The sequence below is a fragment of the Hirundo rustica genome, chromosome Z (assembly GCF_015227805.2).
Source record: "Hirundo rustica isolate bHirRus1 chromosome Z, bHirRus1.pri.v3, whole genome shotgun sequence".
NCBI lineage: Eukaryota > Metazoa > Chordata > Aves > Passeriformes > Hirundinidae > Hirundo > Hirundo rustica.
In genome coordinates, this window is record NC_053488.1 from 61,775,979 (window position 1) to 61,800,713 (window position 24,735).

A 24,735-nucleotide genomic window follows, 5' to 3' on the forward strand; every position below is an offset into this window, starting at 1 on the left:
CTTAAATAATTGTAGATGTTAATGCAAGTTTTCTAACAGAGCAAAAGACTGGGGATTTGACTTTGCATTATAAAACACAGGGTCTTGCCATTCAAAGGAGGAAAATCTGGGATGATTCACTACTATGTCTCAGTTACACCCCTAGGCTTATTGCTGATGTGATCTTTATGAAGCTGCCCTTGATTCACTTGAAACCTGGTTTGCTCACTGCCACACTTCCATGCCTAGGAGAGTCTTCTTCCCTCAGATGTGGGCCTTCAAAGTTTCTTTTACTACTTCAGCATTCTCATTTCATAGGAACAGGACAGCAGGTCAGAGAATAATTTTCTAAATTAAATGTTCTGATTTTATTTACATTTTATACATGCACACATGCATGCATAACATACACACACACACACAAAAAATTGTGGGGGAGTAATATAACATTGAGCACTCTACATTACTCTGAAGTAGCAAGTTCACAAGGCAATTATATACTAGTGTAAAAAAAATTACATTTTAGTGTAAACTTGGCAATGAGTATATTTTTTAGTACTTAAAAATATCTCCCTATTCCCCTTGTATGCACCAGTCATGACTTCTAATTTGCATAATTCCTCTGAAAACATCAGTTTTCTCCTCTATGAAATGGAAGGTGCTCTTCTAAGGAAAAAATCTCATCAAATTAAAATGTAGGAAATTTAATATTAAGAAAAATTATCTACTGCAAATGTTGTGAAACACTTGAACAGGCACAGAGGGCAAGAGGGGTCTTATCCCTGGGGATACTCAGAACCAGTCTGGCCACTGGCCGTAGCCAACTGCTGAGACTCTGTTAGTATGTTTCATGAAGACACAGACACCTCTCCCCGTTGAAGAATCCCTACCTGTAATGAGCTGTTATCTCACAACAGCTTCCTTTTGTTCAAGTATTTGAGGCAGAATATTACCAAAAGCTTTACTAAAAAAAAAAAAAAAAAAAAAAAAAATTTTACAAGAATTGCCTGCATGTCCTGAAGTAGGTTTGCAGACAGGTGCTGCAGCAGCACAGGGAGCGAAGAGCTCACAGGTGTGACTTGTGACTCCAGTGAAGCCTCTTAGCCTGGTATCTGCACCCTGATGAGGGGAGTCATTTGTGCAACCTGAAAAAATGTCTTCACAAGTGATACCTTCGACTGGCAAAGGCAAAAAAATCTGTTCAAGGAGTGCTTAATGTTCTTAGGAAACCCATTTTTTATATATTAAACCTGACAACTTACCAGACGAAACCAGGAGAGGGCAATGAACACACAGAATATTGCTGAAAGAAAGAGAAAGGCCCAAGTTACTGAATTGTATGCCATTTTCTTCTTTTTTTTAATCAAGAAATAAATATATATTTGCACCATCACTGGCCCTGGAGAAGCTGCAGTTCTGGTGTTAAATATTACTGCATTGCACACAATAGGTCTAAGAATCTCTCAAAACAAACCAGAGGTTTCCTCATCCATCTTGCTAAATAAAAAACAGTTCAGAATTGCTGCTGGGAATTTCTTCTTGTGCTAAATGGAAGAATGTGTTTAACTGGAAAAATTCCCAGAATTAATGCCACAGAAATTTGCATTAGAAGACAACAAAAAAACCCCCAAGCATTTAGAAGTGGAAAGCCCATTGAAAAAGATCTGTTCTAAGAAATTGCTTTCACAACAGTCTTCACATGAATGCACTCTGGAGTTGCTTCTTTCCCAACACATATTCTTTTTAAGAAACCTATTTAGTTCATTTTAGTCACATTCAGGAAGTTTTACTTTTGGTGAACTCTGAAAAATCTATGTGTTCATTAACAAAAGGACAGCGCTTGTTTGGTTTCCCCAGAAAAAAATTACTTTCTACTCTATGTGTTGCTGTTAAGTCCACTGCAGACATAAACAACAATAAATTGTCCTGCTGGATTGAGGCATATAATTTTCTTAGTTTTAGAAGACAGGGTAACTGTTCACTTCAAAGATGCTGTAATTAAAGAAAAAAAAAAAAAAATTGCTTCAGCAGAAATAAAAATAACCCTCTCCAAAAGCAAATGAATAAGGTACATCATTATTCTCAGCTATAAATAAGTGCAGGGGTTTAAACTGGAGGCCTTTTATAGCTAAAGTGGAAATATGTTCCACCAAAAAAATATTCTTCTGAAGCTCAAGTCCTGATTTTTTTGTTTTTCAGCCTTAGTAATTTAGGTGGCATGTGTTGGATTCTGGTTTTGTCCTAAAGGTATTGGTTTAATATTTTATAGCATAATATTTAAAGTCCTGAGGAATTCAGAATACTTTTAGTATCCACAGGAGCAAACAAACACAAATTGCCTGCATACCTAATAGTCTAGTGGTTTACTGCAGTGAGAAACTGCCCACCACATTTTATGGTTTAACCTCAGTGCTTAGCTTTTTATGGGTTCAAATGAATTGAGTTCATGATTCTTCAGGATATTGTTTTCTCACACTTAACCTACACGGATTGCTCACTGCTTGGAACATCCTTTTGACATAATACATTTTAAATATCTGTTTATAAAAACATCATTTCGTGGGTTATGAAGAATAACATGGCCTTTTTTTTAGTCACGGAATGTGGTTGAATTAAATCTTATATTCTTCAAGGGGACAAACTTCATTTGTTATGAGAGCATTACTTTTACAATTGGGATGGTGCCAGAGGGAACAAAATAAAAATGATGGCAAATTTTTCTCAATGGTATTTTAAAACCTAGAGATAAGAGATGCTCTCCAGATGATCTACAGCCATCAAAGATTCAAAAGAACAGGAAAGAATATACAAGTAATTTTTATTTTTATTTGCAGGCTTTTTTTGGGGAAGTACTTTTCAGGAAGGGTTTTATCAAGTAGAGGTGAGGTGCAACAGACAGGTGCACAGGACTCAGTGGGACTGCACAGGCAAGACAGGACTGCTGGGTCACATTAACTTCAGTGGAAATCTGTACCTTGTTTCTGGACTCTGTTTCCTACATTTTGACCCCAGAGAAAGAAACCTGGTCAGTTTCTTCAAGTATGCAATATAGTTTACCCGACATCTTTTAAGCCTGGCCAAAAGCTGCAAATCATGGTCTAAGACCAAACATGAGGAGCTCTGTGGTCCCCCAGTACCAGCTTTTTTTGAGAAGCCCCTCCACCCAGTGTGCCTTTTGACTACAATGTGGATTTTAAATGTAGTTTTATAAACTACATTTATAATGTTCTGAATATAAATTTTGAATGGTGAAGGAATTTGAACTTTTTCAAGCAATGCAGTACTCATTTTGATCCCAGTGTTCACCAAGCAAAAGCTATGTAACAAAAGAGAAGACTTGACAATTTCTCCTAATTAATGTGTCTGTGAAGAAATCAGACTGTCTTCAGGTGCACAGATATGAAATCTTCTCAAAATGCTTCTGGGGGATAAGTGACTCTCTTCCTCCCAGCTGACAGTTAGTAGCAGTTTTCTCAGCCCAGTAGCACTCCATCATTTGGCAGGAAGAATGTAAAGTTAGATAAATACATTTTCAACACACCAGAGTCTGCATCCAAAACTACCTTTACAGCAATGTGTCCCTTTCTCAGCTAGAAACCCAGGGTCACTCCAAAGACCAGATAATGGCAGGGGTCATTTTAGAAGGTGCTTCAAAGCTGCTGCAGCTCTTCACCTGATCCTCCCTCATGAAGCAAGCAGCCAGGAGGGAAAATTGAGGGACTTAAAAAAAAATATGAGGGAACAAGAGCAGTAAACAAAACTTTGTTTTTTCTTAATTTTTTTGTCAATATTTTTCATGCTTAAAACATTTTTATTCATGCTTGTGTTAACAGATATTTTCTTAGTACAAGTGCTGTCCTGAATGACAATTTCAGAGGAGGTGTTCAAATTATAAACATGGAATGGTTTGTTTTGTTTTGCAGGGAAGGAAAAAAAGTATTGCATCAGCTGACTTTGGGATGTGGTGTGCTCTCTATCATTTTACCTCTTTAATCCAAGATTGTCTTTCTAAAAAAGATATCTTAGCTCAGATAATTATGATCTTTATGCAGAAATTACTGGTTGAAATTCCATTGCCTGTGCTATGCAGAAGATCAGTCTGTACAGGTCCTTCTTGACTTGAGTATTTTGTAAATCCAAATTCTAACACATATAATCTTACTTACAGATTTCTCTAGGGATTTCTATAAAAGAATATTTAATTTTCTCTCTCTCTCCAACACAACTCATTTACATTACTTCAACAGAGTTAACATGCTCTTCCTCAGTGTTGTGCAAAGATCAGTCATGGGAGGGATTTCTGTAACATGCTTTGAAATCTTTTGTGACATGACGCAAACCAAAGTTTCCTCTTGTTGGTTTTCAGTCTTTGGCAAATACTTTGGCAATAACCTGCAAGGAGAGTGCTGTAATGATGGAAAGGAAAGTAGTAGTTTGAGAAATACAGTACTTTTTCCTTCTTATGTCCTCAGGACTTTCAGATTATGCTTTTAGATTAGGTTTGACTTCCTCTACATTTGAACTTAAAGTTTAATTAACCGAAGTTTTGCACCAGAATTGTGTTATTAACCATTATCGTTTTAATGAGAAGCAGAATCCAAAGCCAGAACTACAATAAATAGTTTTGGGCACCACAATATAGGAAAGATACTGAGCCATTAGAGAGTGTCCAAAGGAGGGCCACGAGGATGGTGAAGGGCCTTGAGGGGAAGCCGTGTGAGTAGCGGCTGAGGTCACAGGGTCTGTTAGGCTGAGAGAAGAGAAGACTGAGGGGAGACCTCATTCCAGTTCTGCAGCTTCCTTGTGAGGGGAAGAGGAGGAGCAGACACTGATCTTTTCTCTGTGGTGACAGTGACAGGACCCAAAGGAATGACCTGAAGTTGTGTCAGGGCAGGTTTATGTTGGATGTCAGGAAAAGTTGTTTATCCAGAGGGTGGTTGGGCACTGGAACAGGCTCCCCAGGGAAGTGGTCACAGCACCAGCCTGACAGAGACCAAGAAGTGTTTGGACAGTGCTCTTGGGCACATGGTGGGACTCTTGGGGTATCCTGTGCAGGGCCCGGAGTTGGACTTGATGATCCTTGTGGGTCCCTTCCAACTCAGTATATTCTGTGATTTTATGATTCTGTGAAATAAGTGAGAAATATAGTACCTGGAGCAATTTCCATTGTTTTAACTGTCCATCACAGGACACATAATAACATGTTAAGTGCTCTACTCTCAGCTGCAGTCTCACACTGGTGTAACTCAATTCATTACCAAGGGAGTTTTTCACTAGAACTCAGTATTGTCTACAAAACCTTTAAAGGGAATCCAGACATACCATATTCCTTTCTTGTCTGTGGGGGAAACATCTTGTTCTGGAACCAGGAATTCATTCTGCTCAAGCAACATATTTGCTTCTTAAATCTGCCAATGCTTAATCAGGTTCTTGCTACATGGTCTCTTCTGCTGATATGATTCCTACAGCACTGTGCACTCTCTCAACCCATTGCCTATCCTTTCCTGCGCCTGATTAGCAGCATCAACCCAGTACCTCACCTGATGCTATCACACCACCCAGACATATCATGGGGGGACCAGATGGGCCCAGATGGGATCCATCCCAGGGTGATGAGGGATCTGGCAGATGAGCTTGCAAAGCAACTCTCCATCATTTACCAACAGTCCTGGCTCACTGAAGAGGTTCCAGATGACTGGAAACTGGCCAGTGTGACACCCATTCACAAAAAGGGTGGGAGGGAGGATCCTAGTCATTATAGACCAGTTAGCCTGACCTCAGTACCTGACAAGGTAATGGAACAGTTTATACTGAGTCTCATCACACGGAATTTACAGGATTGCCAGGGTGTCAGGCCCAGCCAGCATGGATTTAGGAGAGGTAGGTCATGTTTGACCAACCTGGTCTCCTTTTATGACCAGGTGACCCGCCTGGTGGATACAGGAAGGGCTGTGGATGTTGTCTGTTTGGACTTCAGCAAGGCTTTTGACACTGTCTCCCACAGCACACTCCAGGATAAGCTGGCAGCCCGTGGCTCGGACAGGAGCTCTCTTTGCTGGGTTAGGAACTGGCTGGATGGCCGGGCCCAGAGAGTGGCGGTGAACGGTGCTGCATCCAGCTGGGGCCAGTCACCAGTGGTGTCCCTCATGGGTCTGTGCTGGGGCCAGTTTTGTTCAATATTTTTACTGATGACATGGATGAGGGTATTGAATCTTTGATTAGTAAATCTGAGGATGACACTAAGCTGGGAGCGTGTGTCGATCTGTTGGAAGGTGGGATGGCTCTGCAGAGAGATCTGGACCAGTTGGATGCATGGGCAGAGTCTAACAAGATGAAGTTTAATAAGTCCAAGTGCCAAGTCCTGCACTTTGGCCACAATAACCCCCTGCAGCGTTATAGGCTGGGGAAGGTGTGGCTGGGGAGTGCCCAGGAGGAAAGGGACCTGGGGGTTCTGGTGACAGCAGCTGAACATGAGCCAGCAGTGTGCCCAGGTGGCCAGGAGGGCCAATGGCATCCTGGCCTGGATCAGGAATGGGGTGACCAGCAGGAGCAGGGAGGTCATTCCTCCCCTGTACTCAGCACTGGTCAGGCCTCACCTTTGAGTATTGTGTCCAGTTCTGGGCCCCTCAGTTTAGGAATGACATTGAGATGCTTGAGCGTGTCCAGAGGAGGCTGGTGAGGGGCTTGGAGCACAAGCCATATGAAGAACAACTGAAGAAGCTAGGGCTGTTTAGCCTGGAGAAAAGGAGACTCAGAGGTGACCATATAACTCTCTTCCTGAAGGGTGGTTGCAGACAGCTGGGGGTTGGTCTCTTTCCCCAGGCAGCAACTGACAGAACGAAAGGACAGAGCCTCAGGCTTTGTCAAGGGAAATACAGGCTGGATACAAGGAAAAAGTTTTTCATGGAATGAGTGGTAAGGTACTGGAATAGTCGGCCTGGGGAGGTGGTGGAGTCACCATCCCTAGAGGTGTTTAAAAAAAGACTGGATGTGGCACTTGGTGTCATGGTCTAGTTGAGGTGTTAGGGCATGGGTTGGACTTGATGATCTTGAAGGTCTCTTCCAACCTACACATTCTGTGATTCTGTGAGACACAAGTCAGCTGGAAAGACCAAGAAGGGTCTTCGCTTTCCCAGTTAGAGGCAGCAGCCACCTCTGTCACTACAGTGTACAGGTGAATGTACACACTTTTGAATAAAGTAACTCTTTTCACAGGAATTTTTTTTTGACTACATGACATCGAATGTTGAGATAATCTTGAATGTTTTGAAATGACACACATAAGAGCAGTTTAAACAAATTACTGTCTGAGGCTTCAACTCAGAATAAACCTAGTGAAATCAGCTTGGCCTACCATACAGGTTCTGAGCTTGCCTCAAAGAATGGTCTTCAATTAGGAGCTGCTTGAGTTTGTTCACTGTGAAGGAAAAAGTTATTTAACATCAACTTTATTTCAGCATATTAAAGTCAAACAAGTTGTTTCTAAGTATACACTTTTCTTCTACTCTTAGCTGGTAAAGCAAATATTACAGTCATTGCCCTGATATACCTTCAACATATTTTTATAAACATTCCTTTCAGTCTAACTGCATGACTTAATGTTTTACTTCAAAAAATTTCCCCAATCACTGAGAATATCTAAAACGAAATCTGATAATTATGTGTGGATGAAAATAGGGATTAGATTAGGAATGTACTTCAAAAAGGATCTACTATAAAGCAGAATAGTAAAAGAGTTCATAATATTGGTATGTGAGAAAAAATATTATGATGAAATTTACACCAAAGGGAAAACCACCATGGGTGTTTTATTTGAGTCAGAATTGCTGAGTGTCAACTCTGTTCAATAACACACACAGCTGCATGAGGATTTTCACATGTTCTAAATGTCGCATTTGTTCAGTGCAGCATTCTGTATTCAGGGCTGCTCTTCACATTGCAGAAGTGGCCAAAAGTAATAGACTCAGTGCCCTACTGTGAGCATCACTGAGCTGACACATAGGAAGCTCCCTGCCCTGGGGAAAAAGGGGCATAACAATAAAAAAACCTGAGTAGCAAGGAGGAAAGATAACAGAACCAAGATCCTGTACTTGACAGGATAAGAATCTGAGCAACGAACAATTTCTCAATAGGTTTAGTGTTCTCTTCATTTTATAAGGAAGGTAAATTAATAAGGTCAGTTTTCTGCAAGTATTCACTTAGATACTATTTATTTCAATCTTCCTAAAATAGTTTAATTAGTTATGCCTAGACAAAAAAAATGCTCAGAAGCCAAGAAATGTGCACCAGCCCAGACCATCACTTTAGGCAAACTGGCATGTCTCTCTTGTTGAATGTACACTGTTTTGTTTCAGGGTTGGAAATATGTCTGTTTTCACAGACTCATGTAATGGTTTGGATTGGAGGCGGCCTTCAAAGACCATCGAATTCAAACAGCTCTGAAATGGGCAGAAAGACCTTCACTAGACCAGGTTGCTCCAAGCGCATCCAATCTGGCCTTGAACATTTCCAGAAATGGGACATCCACAGCTTCTCTGGGCAGCTTCTTTCCATGTCTCACTACCAGCACTGTTAAAAAACAAACAAACAAACAAACAAAACCTTCCTTGTGTCTAACCTGTATCTACCTGCTTTCAGTTTAAAAATATTTCTCTTTGTTCTGTCAGTACAGGCTTCAGTAAAAAGTGTCCCTCCATCTTCATTACAAGCCACCTCTGTAGACTAAAAGGCTGCTAGATGGTCTTCCTGGAGCCTTCAGTTCTCTACGCTGAACAACCCCAACTCTCCCAGCCTGTATTCAAAAGCATGTCCTCCAGCCCTCTGATCATTTTTGCATCCCTCCTCTGGACCTGCTCCAACAGATCCATATCTTGTGCTGAGAACCCCAGAGCTGGAAACAGAACTCCAGGTGGGATCTCAGGACAACAGAGCAGAGGAGTAGAATTTCCCAGGATCCAGTTACCTTTCTAGGCCAGAAGGGCATGCTGAACCTCCTCTCTCTAGCAAAGAAAACTGCATCACTCAGAAAACCTTTTCAGGATGCCTTCAATCCCACTGTCTGTGTCATCAAGAAAGGTACTGAGCGCTACTAGTGTAAATATGGACCCTTGAGGGACACCCTTTGTTACTGATACCATTTGGACACTGAGCTGTTGATGGCAACTCTTTGATTTTGCCCTTGGTGAAGCTATGCTGGTTGCCTGTAATTGACTTCCTGTCATCCACATGCCTTGACAGATCATCCAGGAAGATGCATCAGATATGTTTATGTCATCCAAACAAAAAAAACCCCATAGGTTTACACAGGATTTACAAATAAAACTTTCTGAACACAGCTGTCTGATAAGCAAAATAGAACCAATACATGTTAATAATATCAAATATTTGCTTGCCAATACCATGCTAGGAACCAAGACTGAGTTGCAAATGTGAGATAGCTATTTAGAAACATCCTGCCCCTGATCAGGTATTTTCATTTTGACATCAGGTACAGCAAAGCACTGTGATATTGTAGATATTCAGGAGGGATGGATGTCTAAACAATACTGTTTTTCTATAGGATCTTGGCCAATACAACTCACAAGTTGGAACCTGTCTCTCTTATCAGAAGACCTTTGTCAGATTCCTGTGTCCTGCTAGAAGCAGATCTCACTGTGGAGAAGTTGGATGATTCAACTGTTTGTTTTTGACCCTACTTTCTTTTTGAATGCAAACTACAATCTCTATTTCTAATGTCCTTGATGCCTCTAAACATTCCCTCTAATGCAAAGGCACAGGGGGGTTGCTTGTCTTTTATTGTGTACATATTCCCTAATGAAAACAAAGTAGACATAGGAGTTCCTCTGCCAGTTCTTTTACCACCATCAGTGTCCCACTTTTATGCACACACATTTGCATTATGAAGGGCAATACTGATTGCTGTTTTAATTGAGCCTCGGCAGTATAACACCCATTTTTTCTAATGTCAGTTATGAAGATTCACCTTGGGATTTGAAACAAGGATTTTCTCTGGCATTTTTCCATCAGGCATTGAAGCTCCACAAATAAAGTTACCTGTCTCTGTGATGGCCATTCAAATTCAGGGATGGTTATGAAGACAAAGATGCTATTAAAAAAAAAAAAAAAAAAAAAAAAAAAAAAATCCAGGTATTTAGGAGAATTTTTGATGAGATGCACAGTAAAATCATGTTCCAAAATTTCTGCTGACAAATTCTGTTCTTATGTTATGGTGGGCAATGTTCCTCTTCGTGAATGATTTACAGGGACTCATCCCCTGTTGAAGATGGAAGGAAAACGACAGATTTGGAAAGCTATCCATTTCTCTCCCTTCATACACCATGTTAATTATCTCAATCTGGTGAATGTCTTGATCCAAAACTAATTATTCTCACAAGCCTTCCTCAGCTTGGACTTACTAGATGTGTTTTCTTGCTTTTGTGCAAAATATGCAGAAGGGAAGACTCATTTTGGAGCACTGCCACAACAAAGATGTGCCTGTATATAGAACTGTTCGGCCAGTTTGTGTTTTTCACAGTGACCTCTCCCCAGTACTCAAGAGTTTCAATAAAATGAGGTGTTTGTGTCTGAGATGATGGGCAGTCCTTTAGCACTGTGCTCAGCTTGTGGAGACAACACAGGACTGAACTCCCTAAGCAATAAGGCTCTGTTTATCCATGCACTGTCTAATCTATTCTGAATTTTATTGATCTTGCAAAATCAAGCTAACTCTAGTACCTATCACAGGTGTTAATGCACAGATAATGGGCTCTTTACTTTGAGTGTCTTGGATTTCTGTTCCTTGTATGTGTCATCAAACAACCTGCACACCATTGCAGTGCATACTACATAGAAAATTGGCAGGGAAGCTTTTGTTACAGATGCTGATGTATAAGAAAAGAAAAAGCTTTGGTGGATTTTCAAATATCTGACTGAATCTGCAATAACTGCATACTTATCTATTTATCTCATGTTTTTAAAAATCTCACTTTTATACAAATCTTGGAGGACAGAAAACAAATGGGAAATTTAGAAAAAATATAGAGATGGAACACATTATAAATTCAAGAAGTGAAAGGCTTTTTGTTTAATATTCACTACACTCTTTTAAAATCTACATTCAAGAAAGAAACCAAATAAGTGCATCCCATGAAACCACTCATGTTCAGCTTTAGCAACACATCAATACTCTAGGCTTAAAAAATACTGCTATTAAAACCGCATTGTAAACCTCTGATTTGACAAAAAAATCCCCTGATCAGAAGGCTTTGTCTTCAAGCCCTCACCATCCAAGAAAAAGAGCAACAGCTATCTCAAGTCCTGTAGCTGCTTTTCCTGATCAAGTTGTCAGATCCTGAAGAGATAGACAAGTGCAACTAACTTACTTCATCTGGTGCAGGTATTTGCATTTCAGTGGTTCTATCCATGGTGTATAACCACAAACTGTAATGCAGATAGATAAACACATAATATTAGATAAAGGATAGGTGGCATTTTGGCTGTTAATTTTGAATTGAGGATGTTATGTACTAATAAAATTATAATAACTTTCCTTTTTCAACAAAATGACAAGTTCATTGAATCAGCAAAAATCTATTTGTCCCTTTATAAGTTCAGAGCAGAAGAAAAAAAAGTCTGAAAGTTTACTTTTGCATTTTAGTTATGGCAGTGGAAAGTTGCCTGATTAGAGGCTTCAAAATCAGACATACAAAGGATAGCTAAATTTAACTAGAGGTCTAACTTTTGTAAAAATAATGACTGTCTGCTCCAAAGACTACTGATGTCAGAAAAAGTCTATAACTCTTGTCTCTAATTAAGTTGGTTTGTTAAAAAAAATCTCAATAGACCTGAATCTGAAAGTGCTCAGTGTTCTTAGTTTCTAGTAAAGTTCACATACTGTAAAGAATACCTTTACATCCTAAACCAAATTATTAAGGGGAATTCGTTATAATTAGGAACCTTTTAATGCAATGGACTTACAAGGGACATCCTAAATAAACATGCCTGGACCTTCTGTAAAATATGCTTCAGAAAAATCCACCATGTTCTGGTGTACAACAAAATTACACAGTTTTTTAATATTTGAATGCAAAAAATAGCAAGTTATAAAAATATACGTAAGATCCACAAAATAAGATAAATTTGAATAATCTAATTGCAACTTAGGGTTTATGCAAACAGAAGAATCAGAGTGAGTTCTTTGTCTATTCAAGCATAAATCAGATTATTACACTGAATATTTCCCAGGTAGAAAAAGCTGAAACCAGCCACTACTTTTCAAGATTTTTCTTGTAGTGACTCCTCAAAAAACAACCCTTCAATCCCAAATGAAAAAAAAAACCAAAAAACAAACAGTTTATAAATATACTTAACACATATTAAGTTTGTCATGCTTCCTATTAGGATTTTATAAAATTATTTATATTTCTTGTTTTATGTGTGTGACCCTAGCTACACATACCAGTTTAAGACTAAACAAGAACATTAATTTTCCAATGCATAACTACAGAGCTGATATTTAAAAAATAATATTAAAAGTAACAAATAATGTGATTGATGAAACCTGACATTTAAAATTGCTTCCCCTTTTTTATACTATCATACTTCTTTCATACACATGTCAAATAGTAAGATTAAAGAACCTTAAAATGTGTGTCTTTGGACAGGTATTAAGAAATGCCAAATTCAAACCTCTTTGGTTCCGTTTGGGGTATTTTTGTTGATGTTTTGTGGTGAACAGGTTAATATTTTTCCATTTTCAAGATTCACTCCTGAATTAGCATTTTAGCAGTAGTGTATACGTTAAGGTAACTCCAAATGCTACTAATACCATTGGAGACAACTTTCTGTTTGTGACATCTGAATGCGAACTGCTACAATCTTACAATTAAATGCAATTTTAAAAATAAGTTACTACTTGGTACCAGGTTTTGAGACATTAATGCAATTACTTACTGACATCTGCTTTAATTAGAGTAATTTTTTAGTGAAGGAAGATTTTATTTCTCAGTTGATATACACAGTTGATATCTATTTTTGTAGGCGGCAGAAGTCAAAATCCTCAGTGCAACAAGTACCCAGGCATACCAGTCATTCCAGACAGAAAAGAAAGGGTAAGTAAGTGCTTGAGTAACTAAATTAAGTGTGATCAGGATCAGAACTGGACTTTACAAAGCAGCTATATCAGCCTCATGAGAAAGTTTAATACCAGAGTGCTTGACTGTTTTCAAGCCAGTTTTAAAGCAGTATCAGTACCTGACTTGCTTATGAGTCTTTTTAAAGCATTGCAGAAATTTTCACCTCCACACCTCAGGTCACAGAGCTTTTTGATGGTCTTTTCAGATCCGTGATGTAAAAATCTGGTGTCATTAGGCAATCTGTGGGAAGAGGAAAGTAATTAAATGGACACAGGCACCTAATGCTATGGGAAGGACATGACTCTCTAGGGATGCTAATAATGCTTTTCAGGCATTATGAACCCTAAATTAATTAACAAATGAAATTTGTGCTATGGAAAAAATGACAAACAGTGTGAATGGCTGATAGATGGGCAAGAATACCAGCCTCAAATATGCTTTCTCCAGTTTCATGAAAAATAGTAATTTAATCAGGCATAAGAAAAAATGGCTGGAATCCCACTGTGTGGAAACATTGTCTAATATCACACACTGGTCAACAACCTGCTGTTTGTAACATTAGTAAGATTCAGAGGAAGATTAAAAAGACAGAAACCTCATTCCTTCAGTGTTGCATTTTCCCTATCTTCAACCTTTCCATTTTACTCAGCCTTAGTCACTGATTGTTCCAGGCAAACCCTTAAATGGAGAATATTTTCAAAGCCACAATGTGGAAGTTCATAGGGGATGAGCAGCCTGCAAATATGATGAATAAGAGAAGCCAAACTGGACTACCTCTGCAGCAGACTGTCCAGCAGATGCTCCCCACTAACCCTGGCCCAGTCCAGCAGATGCTTCCATACTGGCTAGCAATAGTAACAAGGACCCACTTGGCTATTGGATATGTTCTCAAGTAAGAAGTCTTTGCTGTCTTTGGAGCAAAAGTGCCCTTTGCTCCTCAGTGTTCTCCAGATGGACCATCTTTACGGTTACAGCAGAGCCAGCAAGCCTGGCGTGGCGGGCAGCCGGGGCCAGCACTGGTTATAGCAAATGACCCCCTCTCCACCGGGGGACCTTTGGCATACAGGGTGGCGCCACTGACTTCAGGGTGGTGAAAGTACTTTAACAGTGAGCTCTGCAACCAGTAATTCTACAGGAGTGTGAATCATCATTCACCATCCATCACAGCCACAATGCAGGACCACATTTTGCTGGTTTATCTATTATTAAGTGTGCACCATTTAAAATAATTAAATAATTACAATTAAAATAATTAAACAAATAATATAAATAAATGACAGCACAACAAACGACAGCAGAAGTGTATCAAAAACATCAAAATCCAGTCGCAATATCCACCTGGCCAGTAACATGCGAACTGTTAACCTGCGTGGGGAAGCTGGCAGCAGTCCGAGCTTGCCTTGAATCTACCTGAGTAAGGTGAAAACCTCCAGCCCAGGCTGATCATCATTGACAGGATTCACTTAAAGATTCTCACCACCAAACTTGCGGTGAAGGAGAACTTTTGTGCATTCTCCTCAATTCCTTTGCAAGGATTCATAAGCAAACAGCCTTTGGAAAAATACACCCAAAAGAGGTTTTGGCTGAAATCCATGGACCTTAATTCATTTGCCTTACTAGGTGATTGTACTTATCAAAACACAGCCTTGGTGAACTCTTGTAAAAGCAGGAAGGAAGGGAGAGGCTTTCGGGCCGCAGCCTGCTCCTCTTCCTCAGCATGGTTTTGGGGAGACACTACCCAAACTAGGTTTATTTGTTCTGGTGATGGGGCTAAGCCTCTCCCATGTGAAATTTCACTTTCAATGAAAACTTACTCCGGGGCGAGCATCGCCAATATATTTCTCGTGTGACTCATACGAACGAAACCCAAAAGTCAATAGTCAAGAGTTTATTTCATGGAGGTTTTCTCCTAATTAAGAGGTCATTAAGGGGATCCGACTGTTACTCAGGGCAGAGACGAAGGTCACCAGCAGCTGCTCCAGCTCGGGAGATGTGCCGGCCAGCACATTTTCCAGAAACATGTTTCCTCTCTCGCCAGCGGCCCCTTCCCCCTCCCCGCCACCCCGTTTCTAGTCTCTCCAGCGCTGATGAGCTAATAGCATTTTTCCTTTGCATACTTTGGCGCTGCCCCACGGCATACTCTGGCAGCCTACGTGTGTCTGAGCGCGCCCGCCCGCCGCAGGCTCGGCACGGCTCGGCGCGGCCCGGGGCGCGGGGGGGGGGCGGGGAGGCAGGGCAGGGAGGCAGGCGGGGAGGGAGGATGGGGAGCCCCCGTCGCCGCTCCGGCCCGAGCCGCCCCGTTCCACCCGAGCCGCCCCCGCGCGGGGCGGGCGGCGGCGGGCGGGGGGCGGCCGTCGGGGGGAACTGTCAGGGCTGCACGTTTCCAGCCGCATTACGTGAACAAATGGCGGGGGTGCAGCCAGCCCAGCCAGCGGGGCTTGTGTAACTCTGCGAGCGTGCCAGCAAGTTTAAAGTCCCTGGTCTCTCCTCCTCCTCCTCCTTCCCTCTCTTCAGACACCAGCGCGGGCCGGAGGACGAAAAGAGGCTGATTGTTTGCTCCGGCTCCCATTCGCATCCCCTCGCCTATAAATACCGGGGAGAAGAAAAGCCGCTCTCGCCGCCTCCCCCGGGCCGGGTTTCCTTTCCGACGGCCCGACCTGCCCGATGGCACCTCCCGCGTGCCGCAGCGCCTGAGACCCCGCTGCCCGCCCGACCCTTCCAGAGGCAGAGCCCGCACCCCCCCGGCCTCCCCGCTCCGCCCCCCTCCCCGCTCCATCCCGAGCAGGAAAGGCGCCCCTCGCTCTCCTCTCGCTCCCCCCGCCTCCCCTCCCGGTTTCGCCCGTATCTCCCTACCCGCCGGCGCCCGCGAAAGAGGAGAAGATGCGTTTCGCGCCGCCGGGGCTCCTTCTCGCCCAGCTTCACGCGTGCATCTACTGGAGCTGCCTCTGGCCCGCCGGCGGCCAGCAGCAGCCGCCGCGCCGGGATCCCCCGCCGCCCCCCGCCACCTGGAGGCAGCGGATCCAGTGGGAGAACAACGGGCAGGTGTACAGCCTGCTCAGCCTGGGCTCCCAGTACCAGCCCCCGCGGCGAAGGCAGGCGGCGGAGGCGGCGGGCAGCCCCATCCTGCTGCTGCGGAACAACGGCACGGCGCTGCCGCGGAGAGCCCCCGCCCGCGCCGCCGCCGCGCAGTCTCCGCCGCCGCTGCCGCCCCAGCCCGCCGCCGGCAGCCGGGGCGGCTCCGGCGCTCGGCACTGGTTCCAGGCCGGCTACCAGGCTTCCTCCGGGAGTCGCGCCGCCGCCGCGCAGCGGAGCCCGGCGGCCGCCACCTCCGCGGCCCGGAGCGCCTCCTCCGGGGCGCCGCGACCCAGCGCCGCCGCCAGCCCCGCCGGCGGCACCGGGACCGACGGCAACGGGAGCAGCACCGGGGCCGGCAGCCTGCCGCCCCTGGGCAGCTTCAGGGTCGGCAGGGAAGATGTCATGGTAGGAGACGACCCCTACAACCCATACAAGTACACGGACGATAACCCTTACTACAACTACTACGACACTTACGAAAGGCCCCGCCAGGGCAACAGGTACAGACCCGGCTATGGCACCGGCTACTTCCAGTATGGTAAGAGCCCTCCCTCCTTTCCGCCCGTGCCGTCCCTCCCCTGCCGGCGACCCCGGCCCCGCCGCACGATCGGCTCGCTCCGCGCACGTCGGTCCCGGCGGGATGAGCTGCGGGGGCCGCCGGCCTGCCTGGCCCTAGCTCGGGGCAAAACCTGACCGGGCAGGCGTTCGCCCGGCTCTCGGGCTTCGGGCAGCCGAGTCCGCGAGTCTGGGAGCGGGGAGAGCCGCCGATAAGCCCACCGGGGGGTCCGGGCGTCGTGTTTGCGGTGGTGCGTTTGGGACAAGCCTGAGCAAAGGGGAATGCGAGGTTAACGGAGAGCTGGGGTTCGTAGCAAAACGACGGCTCCTAACGACTGGGATGGTCGCCAAATATTTGCGAACGTGTCCCGGGTTGATCTTGCTGTTATGTGGTTGGTTTGATGAACTGCAGGTCTCCCTGACTTAGTCCCGGATCCCTATTACATCCAGGCGTCCACATATGTCCAGAGGATGTCCATGTATAACTTGAGATGTGCTGCCGAGGAGAACTGCTTGGCAAGGTAGGCATCGTCCCAAGATCTTGCCCATTTGCTGTGGGTTGCTGTGCTCCTGTTTCCACCTGTGAACACAGTGAAGAGTGGAGAAGGGTGAGACTGGAGGACTCAAGGAAACACAGCCCTCTGTAACCTTCCAAATTTGTGGTAGATGGTGGAGTATGCACATCAGAAACCATTCCTGCCATATTAGAGAGACAAGCTGCAGATCTCCTGAAGAACCTACATGCTGTGAAAAGTTGTACTACGTGTTTCTGTTGTCAGGCTCACTTGAACATTTCTGGATTTTGTGAAATGGAGGCACCTAGAAAACCACTTCAATCTGTTGATTTTCGTTTCCCTCCTCTACTCCTACAAGATCATGTTACTTCATTAAAAAAAAAAAAAAAAAGGCAAACAACAAAACCCCTATTCTTAACCAACACAATTTACTATTAAGATTATAATAAGCTAAATGTTTCTGGGTCTGTGCCTTTTAATGTCTCCTAAAACTGAAATCTCTCTGAAAAGTGTTTCAGAGTCTCTTAAGAGGTTGAAATAACAACTTTGTTATGAAGTTAGGTCTTGTCCAGTTGGCAAAGAGGGATTTTTCCTGTTTTGTTTGGAAAGAAACCAACATGGCTGTTTTTAACCATTTTAACTTGTTTGATAACTTATCATGCAAAACAGATTTATTTATTTACCAGCATCATTAATTTATGTGAGACTGTTTCAGGGTCATGCTTGCTCTTCACTTGCAGAAAAAACAAAACATCATAATAAGCAGGTGTTTGGTGTTTTTTTTGTTTTGTTTTGTTTTTGTTTTTTGTTGTTGTTGATGTTGGTTTTGTTGGTTTTTTTGCTAGCTTCACAGTGAAGACTCACTGAAATGTTCTTGCTGGCTATTTGTTGATTAAAACATTTCAGTATTTAAAGGAGTGTAGATAATATCTATGTAGAATAGGAAAACACAGCCTGATTCATACACATATTAGAGGTTTTTTACAATGGAATCAACCATCTGTTGTGTGATCTTGCATACACAGGGAGTTATTTTGGTTACCAGCAACTAATAAAATTAGTTCTTTGGTACCAGAGTATTTTTACAGCTCAGCTGTGATATTCTTCATGGACGGAGTCAGTCAGTGGTCAAACTTCCGTTTATAAAATTAAAACCAGATCTGAATCTTACTCAGGTCTTGGTCTGATACCAGGCATTTCCACACTATAGAGAATTCCTGCATCACTCTCCAATGCATGAGCCTTATGGGGCCTGAAAAGATCTCTGCTATCAGTTATTTCTGAGACAATATGAAGCATTTTTTGAAGTATTTCTTGCATATACTTACGCTTTTTCCTTTGTTTTCTTTGACTTGCATCATTGCAGTTCAGCTTATCGAGCAGATGTTAGAGACTATGACAATCGGGTGCTCCTGAGATTCCCCCAAAGAGTGAAAAATCAAGGCACATCGGATTTTCTGCCCAGCAGGCCCCGTTATTCATGGGAGTGGCACAGCTGTCACCAGTGAGTGAAGTGCTCAGTATGGCATCTTCTAATTATATTTTTCACTGACAAGTTATCATTTATAAGGGGACATTTTCTAAAACAAAAGTGAAGCAGAGAGAAACCATGGGGAAATTTTAGCCTTTAACTATGTGTATATTGTGGCAATTACTCTTTATATGTAGTGATCTATACAGACACATGAAACAAAGATACAAATGGATACAAAGCTTATCCATATGTATGAAACTCTTAGAGGGTGCAGATTAAATATAAATACAAGTCTGAGATGAGATTTGACAGTAGCACTTTCTCCTTTTATTTTACATGAAGTCCACTTACATTTAAGTGTAATCAGTAAATAAAAGTCCCAACCATGTTAAAATAAATAGAAACCCTAAAATGTACATTTATTAGCATATTCTCAATAATAACACATGATTTAGAACAGTGACCCATACTTCTTGAACTGAATTTAGTGAACTAGTTCTTCACAAGGAATGGTCTGATCAATTTGGAAAAAGAATGCTACTGAGTTGACTGATCCCATTACCGATAATATTCTATATGTGTATGATAATATTTTGACATAGCAGCATTGCCGTAAAAATAGTATATTTGCTGGAAACACAGCAAGGGAAGTATAGTAGCACACTGTGGGAGCAGGTAACACTGCAAACTTGTGCCTTTTCAGAAAACTCATACGCAGGAGTTTGCAGGTTTGTTCCAATTTTTGCTACTTCTCAGCAAGAACAGTTATAAAATACTAGGACTAATTACTCTGAATACTTACTTTCACGTTACTTAAAATACATCTCTGCTGCTACAGGTACATAAATGATAACTTAATCTTTTTTTTAAATGGTATGCAATGTGGGCTTGATCTAAAGGTCTCTGAGCCAATGGAATATTTCTCTCTACGTTCAGAGGCCTTAGGCATTGAATGAAAAATCAGTATCATTAGAACAAATTCTTTCGAAAAAGACTCATCAGTTTATAAATCTTGCAAGCATCAAAAAGCTAAAAGTAAATCAAGCCTAACAAAAAAGCCTTCACAAATGCTTTGGTTAATCTCTATCCCTGAAAAAAATCTTCACCAATAACAAAAATCCCCCAACCCTTGTGCTTACACACTTGATAAATGGATGAAAGTGGTAGATAGCAACTGAAGTTTTCCATTCATAGAAAAACACTTTCTTACTGTGCCACGACAGCCCAGCTATCACTGTCCAGATGCAAAGTGTCTCTGATGCTGATTCAGTTCTTGGACAGAAAATACATTGCCTACAAAAAAATTGCATCTCTCGTGATCATTTCCATAACAGTGAAGCAAACTCATTTGGAAACAAACTCTAACTGCCAATTACTTTGGCCAGCCATCAGACCTCAGTGTTAGTCATCCTCATCTGTGGACCAGTTCTAGTGTTCTGGATGTGCCTGCTTGTGAGGCTCCTGTGCTGCTTTGTTTTACCAATACATTTGAATTTTGTTTAATTAGGCCTTTATCGTATAGCTCGTGAGCTGAAAGCATGCAAAAGTAACAGCAGCCAAATTCTACAGTGCAGTAGAAAATACAAGTTTATTTTCCCACACATTTGGAAAAAATGAAATTACAACAGTATGAAGTGTTAAAACTCCACAGTAAAAGCTAGAAGTCACTGTGCGTGAAAGCAAGAAAAATGTGTCACTTTGCCCAAATCAAAAGGATACATTTCTGAAATAGAGAGAGCATTAAGTATAGACTGTAAGAATAGTTGATATTGAATGAAATCTGCATTGCCAGTACACAGAAGCTGATTTCTTCATGCAGATTTTGTCTTCACGAATGTTACAAATGTGTTACATTGAGGGCCATGCAAATGTTAAACCAAATTTTTGGGGTTTTGCGAATAAGTAGCAAACTTCCATGGAATTCATAGTATATAAGGTAAGCATTCCTAGCAAAACACTGGTTAAAGGCACTTATAAGATATTAAATTCAAATATGAACTACTTAATACTTGCTAATATTATTGGAAAAGAGGTGAAACAGAAAATTTTGGAAATACGGTGCCTCTATGAAATCTTTCCCATAACAAATTACAACATATTATTCATTTATAGATGATGACATGTAGTACTTGAAAATTAGAGTAATGAACATAATTGACTGGTCATTATTAGGAAAGTATACTAACACGCAAGTTTTGGGTAGTAAATAAAATTTGTCCAGGATTAGGCGGATGTAGATCAAATAGGAATACATGAAAATATTGATAGGATCTGATCTATCTCCAATAATGTATCTATGGTTTAACAGACATTATCACAGCATGGATGAATTCAGCCACTATGACTTGTTGGATGCAAGCTCACATAGAAAAGTTGCTGAAGGACACAAAGCAAGTTTCTGCCTTGAAGATACTTCCTGTGATTATGGATATTACAGGCGGTATGCATGTACAGCACACACACAGGTAGGAGCTGCTTTGGAGACAACCAAGTGTCTTTCCCCTTTCTAGTTTGTGTTTGGATAACTTTTCTGCCAATCACCTGATGCCTTAAATTAGCTGATGTCCTAACTAGCTTCTGGAATTCCCCATTATAGAGAACAGATACTAACCTGGGGACTGATGATTCACCCATGTGCTGTTAACTGTAGGTTTCTTATTAAAGGGCAGTGACACTGACTAGTGTAGCACCACTGGTAACTGAATGATATTAAAACACACCACAAGTTCTCGTGGTGGTTAGGCTTGCTAAGGGGGACTCAAGACAGCCTGTAAAGAAGCTGTTCCCAGTGTTCATCCTCCCCAAACTGTCATCCTTGGCTGGTGCCAGAGTTCATAAGGTGGTATTTTCTCCCTTGTGGAGTCTGAAGATGTAAGGTGCTGGATTCCATTAACACCTGCAGCTTCTGGCTGGCAGTCTGACATAGAAATCTCAGAGTATCGTTCAGGGCCTGTACAGCAGGACGCTGTTGAAGAGAATGGCAGCTATGTGGATGTTATGATGGGCTGTGTACAAAGCAGGTAAAGCCAGGTCCCCCAAGCTTATTAGGGGAATATGGAAAATGGAACATACCATTATGATAGACTAATCCATGCAAAAATCCTACCTTGAATATTGCATCACCACCTCTCAGAACTGCTGAAGGAAAGCTTAAGAAATCCTAATCAGCCAACCCCAGCAGAACAAGGTTAATCAGCAGTGTAGTATGGCTAAGAGATTTCATTGACTATTCCTTTTGGAAAACCAGAAGTAAGATCAAAACTGGTCAGGTTGTGGATTGAAAGAGGAAATTATTGATACTTTCTGACAATTGTTGATGGTTCTGACAATATATGAACTTAACACCTGTCAGGCAACAGCCTTGAAACAGAGAGGAATGCCCTCTGGACACATAAATGAAGTATTAAATTCCTTGCCATTGGATGTTGCAGAGATCAGAAATCTCCATGGGCTCAAGAAGAATTTAGACAAAGTAATGGATGTTATTAAACATAAAAATCTGATGGTACCCCAAGCCTTAAATACAGTAAAATGCTGGTGGAAGGAATTTGCCTGATATTACACATACCATTCCTTATGTTCTTTTAAGCATCTGCTGCTGACCACTGTCAGAGATATGACACTGAGCTTTGATGGATTTGTGGTTCAACTCACTGTGGCCATATGTACACATAAACTCGTATCCCTTATTCTGCAGCTTTTAATCTAGAGGGTAGTTATTCTGTCACAGAGAAATGACAGCTATGTTTCACTGGCTGACGTGTCCACATTTGAATTTTAACTATAATGAATGATCTGCAATACATAGAGGCTTTGAAGGGGTTTTATAAATACGTTTTCTACTTCTGTAGACTATGACATCTAAGTAAGCAACATATATATTTTACAGTATACTGGAGTATTTGTGTCACTAGAATCATGGCTGTGTCAGCATTTCCACTGGAAGCCCATATTTCAGGGGTTTGTAATTGGACTGTAAAACTTTCCTCCAGCCTCAGACTTGGCACAAATGTGCGAGAGTGTGAGCTGATCACCAGCTGGGTTAAGAGGGAATTCCTGCAGGACTTGAGTTTTCTGCAGTCTATATGCTGCCAGAACAGATCAGCTCTGCCTAGAGCAATCTGTATTGGCCACAGCTAAAGACACTAGATTTGAATCACTGATACATTCATGTGTGGGGATTCTTACTAATGTTCCAAACAACAAAGAATTTTTCAGAAAGATGCATTGGGAATAATTTTCACTTCCCTCGGATTCTTGTTGTCACTGTTTGCCTGAAGAGACATAATTTCCATGCAAAGCTCAATGTGAAAATGGCTCTTAAGCCTTCTATTCAAAGATGGCACTTGGGCAGAGCACATCCATAGCAAAAAGCTGCATCAATCCTAAGGGCAGAGAGAGGTTCCAACATGGCAATCAAGTCTGTCTGTACTCATGACCTCAGAAGATATTCACTCAACATTTACAAATACTTACGTCCAGTCTTTGGTCAATTTTTATTGTATTCTGATCTTAGATATAGAAGAGGAAATAATAGCATCAACAGTTTTTTTCATAAAAGGAGTGTTGTAACAAGTGATTATAAGAAAATACAAATACTGCACAGATGAACAGCCATCAGTATTATAGATGTTTTTTATCCAGTTGTAATAGAGGGCCGTCTATAAAAGTGGGACATTAGACTTGAGTGATCTAGTTTACACACACAAATAAAATGACAACTAAAAATAAGACTAATGTTCTAAGTGAACTGTGACAGTTAAGTGAACTTCAGTCTGAGTGACTCTGATGTCTGTTTCTTAAAGATTAATGGTTTTTTACATCCATCTTAATTAATTTTTAAGGGTCTGAGCCCTGGCTGCTATGACACTTACAATGCTGACATAGATTGCCAGTGGATTGACATCACTGATGTAAAGCCTGGAAATTACATTCTGAAGGTAAGTGTATTGGAAATGGGGAGGTTTGGGGTTTTATGGGAGGTTTTTTTTTGTTTTGTTTGTTTGTTTTTTTGTTTGTTTGTTTGTGGTTGTGTTTTTTTTTTTTTTTTTTGTTTTTTTTTTTTTTTTCTGTTTAAAGAAGCAAATCATTTGTATACATCCTTTGGCATGTGAGTTGCCAACTGAAACATGGCAGTGGATAGCACTGTGCTTTCTCCCCTCCAGGTGAGTGTAAATCCCAGCTACCTGGTGCCTGAATCCGATTACTCCAACAACATAGTCCGCTGTGACATCCGCTACACGGGCCACCACGCCTATGCCTCTGGCTGCACAATTTCACCGTAAGTGCCTTCCCACTGGTGGTTTTTCTGTCACTGTCCCCACTGTTAGTATTTTGTTTTGTAGGTTTGGGGAATTCTAAAATCTGTGAGAATTTTGCTCTCACAATCGTGCCGTTGGAATATGTAACACTTTTCAAAACTGCTGCTCCTGTCTGGTCTGCTAGATAACTGCCTCTGGCTCACACACCTTCTTTGTACTTGCACTAGGACCTTTCAGGGATCATTCAGTACCCTTTTACGGCACCCACACACAACTGAGTAGCTACAGTGCACTTTAAGACATTCTTCAAATCCCACACATGTATGTTACTTTGCTGCTGCTGCTGCTTACACAGCAGCCACCCTCCCTGAAACAGTTCTTTCACACACCCTCCATTTACAGTTTTGCTCTTTAAAAGTTTAAACAATGCCAAAGTTATGCATTTTTTACATTTTTTCCTCCAAAAAGGCAAAATAATTTAATAAATGTCTTAATAGTAGATCTACTGTACCTTAGTATCTGTGAAACACAGAAAGCAGTCTTCTGTAACACAGAGGTAAGCAGTTCTCAGAACACTGTGCAAGTTGCTCATATGAAATATTTATCAAGAGACTTCATTTGGATTCTATAAGGAGTGAGTATTAACATTGCATAGAAGGTCATATGAAACAAATTACAGAGCAGTAAATGAAAAGTAAAGCAGATGATCAGTGCAGTCTTCTATAACAGCATCAGTGAAACAA

General features: G+C 41.7%; 2 protein-coding genes across 3 annotated transcripts in view; one reads left to right on the forward strand and one right to left on the reverse strand.

Moving 5' to 3' along the window:
• The window catches only part of ZNF475 (zinc finger protein 475), a 57,276-nt gene extending 41,225 nt beyond the window's left edge, over positions 1-16,051 (reverse strand). The window contains exons 1-4 of the mRNA XM_040091077.1: positions 15,966-16,051; positions 13,231-13,352; positions 11,361-11,418; positions 1,242-1,282 (exon numbers count right to left, since the gene is read on the reverse strand). The gene's annotated coding sequence lies outside the window, so the exon portion shown is untranslated. The remainder of the gene's footprint in view (positions 1-1,241; positions 1,283-11,360; positions 11,419-13,230; positions 13,353-15,965) is intronic.
• On the forward strand, positions 15,933-24,016 carry LOX (lysyl oxidase). Of its 2 annotated transcripts, XM_058424202.1 has the most exons (7): positions 15,933-16,425; positions 16,525-16,725; positions 17,155-17,263; positions 18,624-18,761; positions 21,040-21,196; positions 23,576-23,671; positions 23,897-24,016. In XM_058424202.1, the coding sequence occupies exons 1-7, from the start codon at positions 15,993-15,995 to the stop codon at positions 24,014-24,016; spliced, it is 1,254 nt and encodes a 417-aa protein (XP_058280185.1). In that variant the 5' UTR covers positions 15,933-15,992. The 2 variants fall into 2 exon arrangements, with proteins under 2 accessions (XP_058280185.1, XP_039947010.1); XM_040091076.2 differs by having other exon boundaries at positions 15,933-16,725.
• Positions 24,017-24,735: the final 719 nt, after the last annotated feature.

Coding starts and splice junctions, on each gene's coding strand:
- LOX (XM_040091076.2), top strand. CDS start 15,993: ATGCGTTTCGCGCCGCCGGGGCTCCTTCTCGCCCAGCTTCACGCGTGC. Junction 18,762..21,039: donor GAGTGGCACAGCTGTCACCA/GTGAGTGAAGTG, acceptor ATGGTTTAACAG/ACATTATCACAGCATGGATG. Junction 23,672..23,896: donor CTGGAAATTACATTCTGAAG/GTAAGTGTATTG, acceptor TCTCCCCTCCAG/GTGAGTGTAAATCCCAGCTA.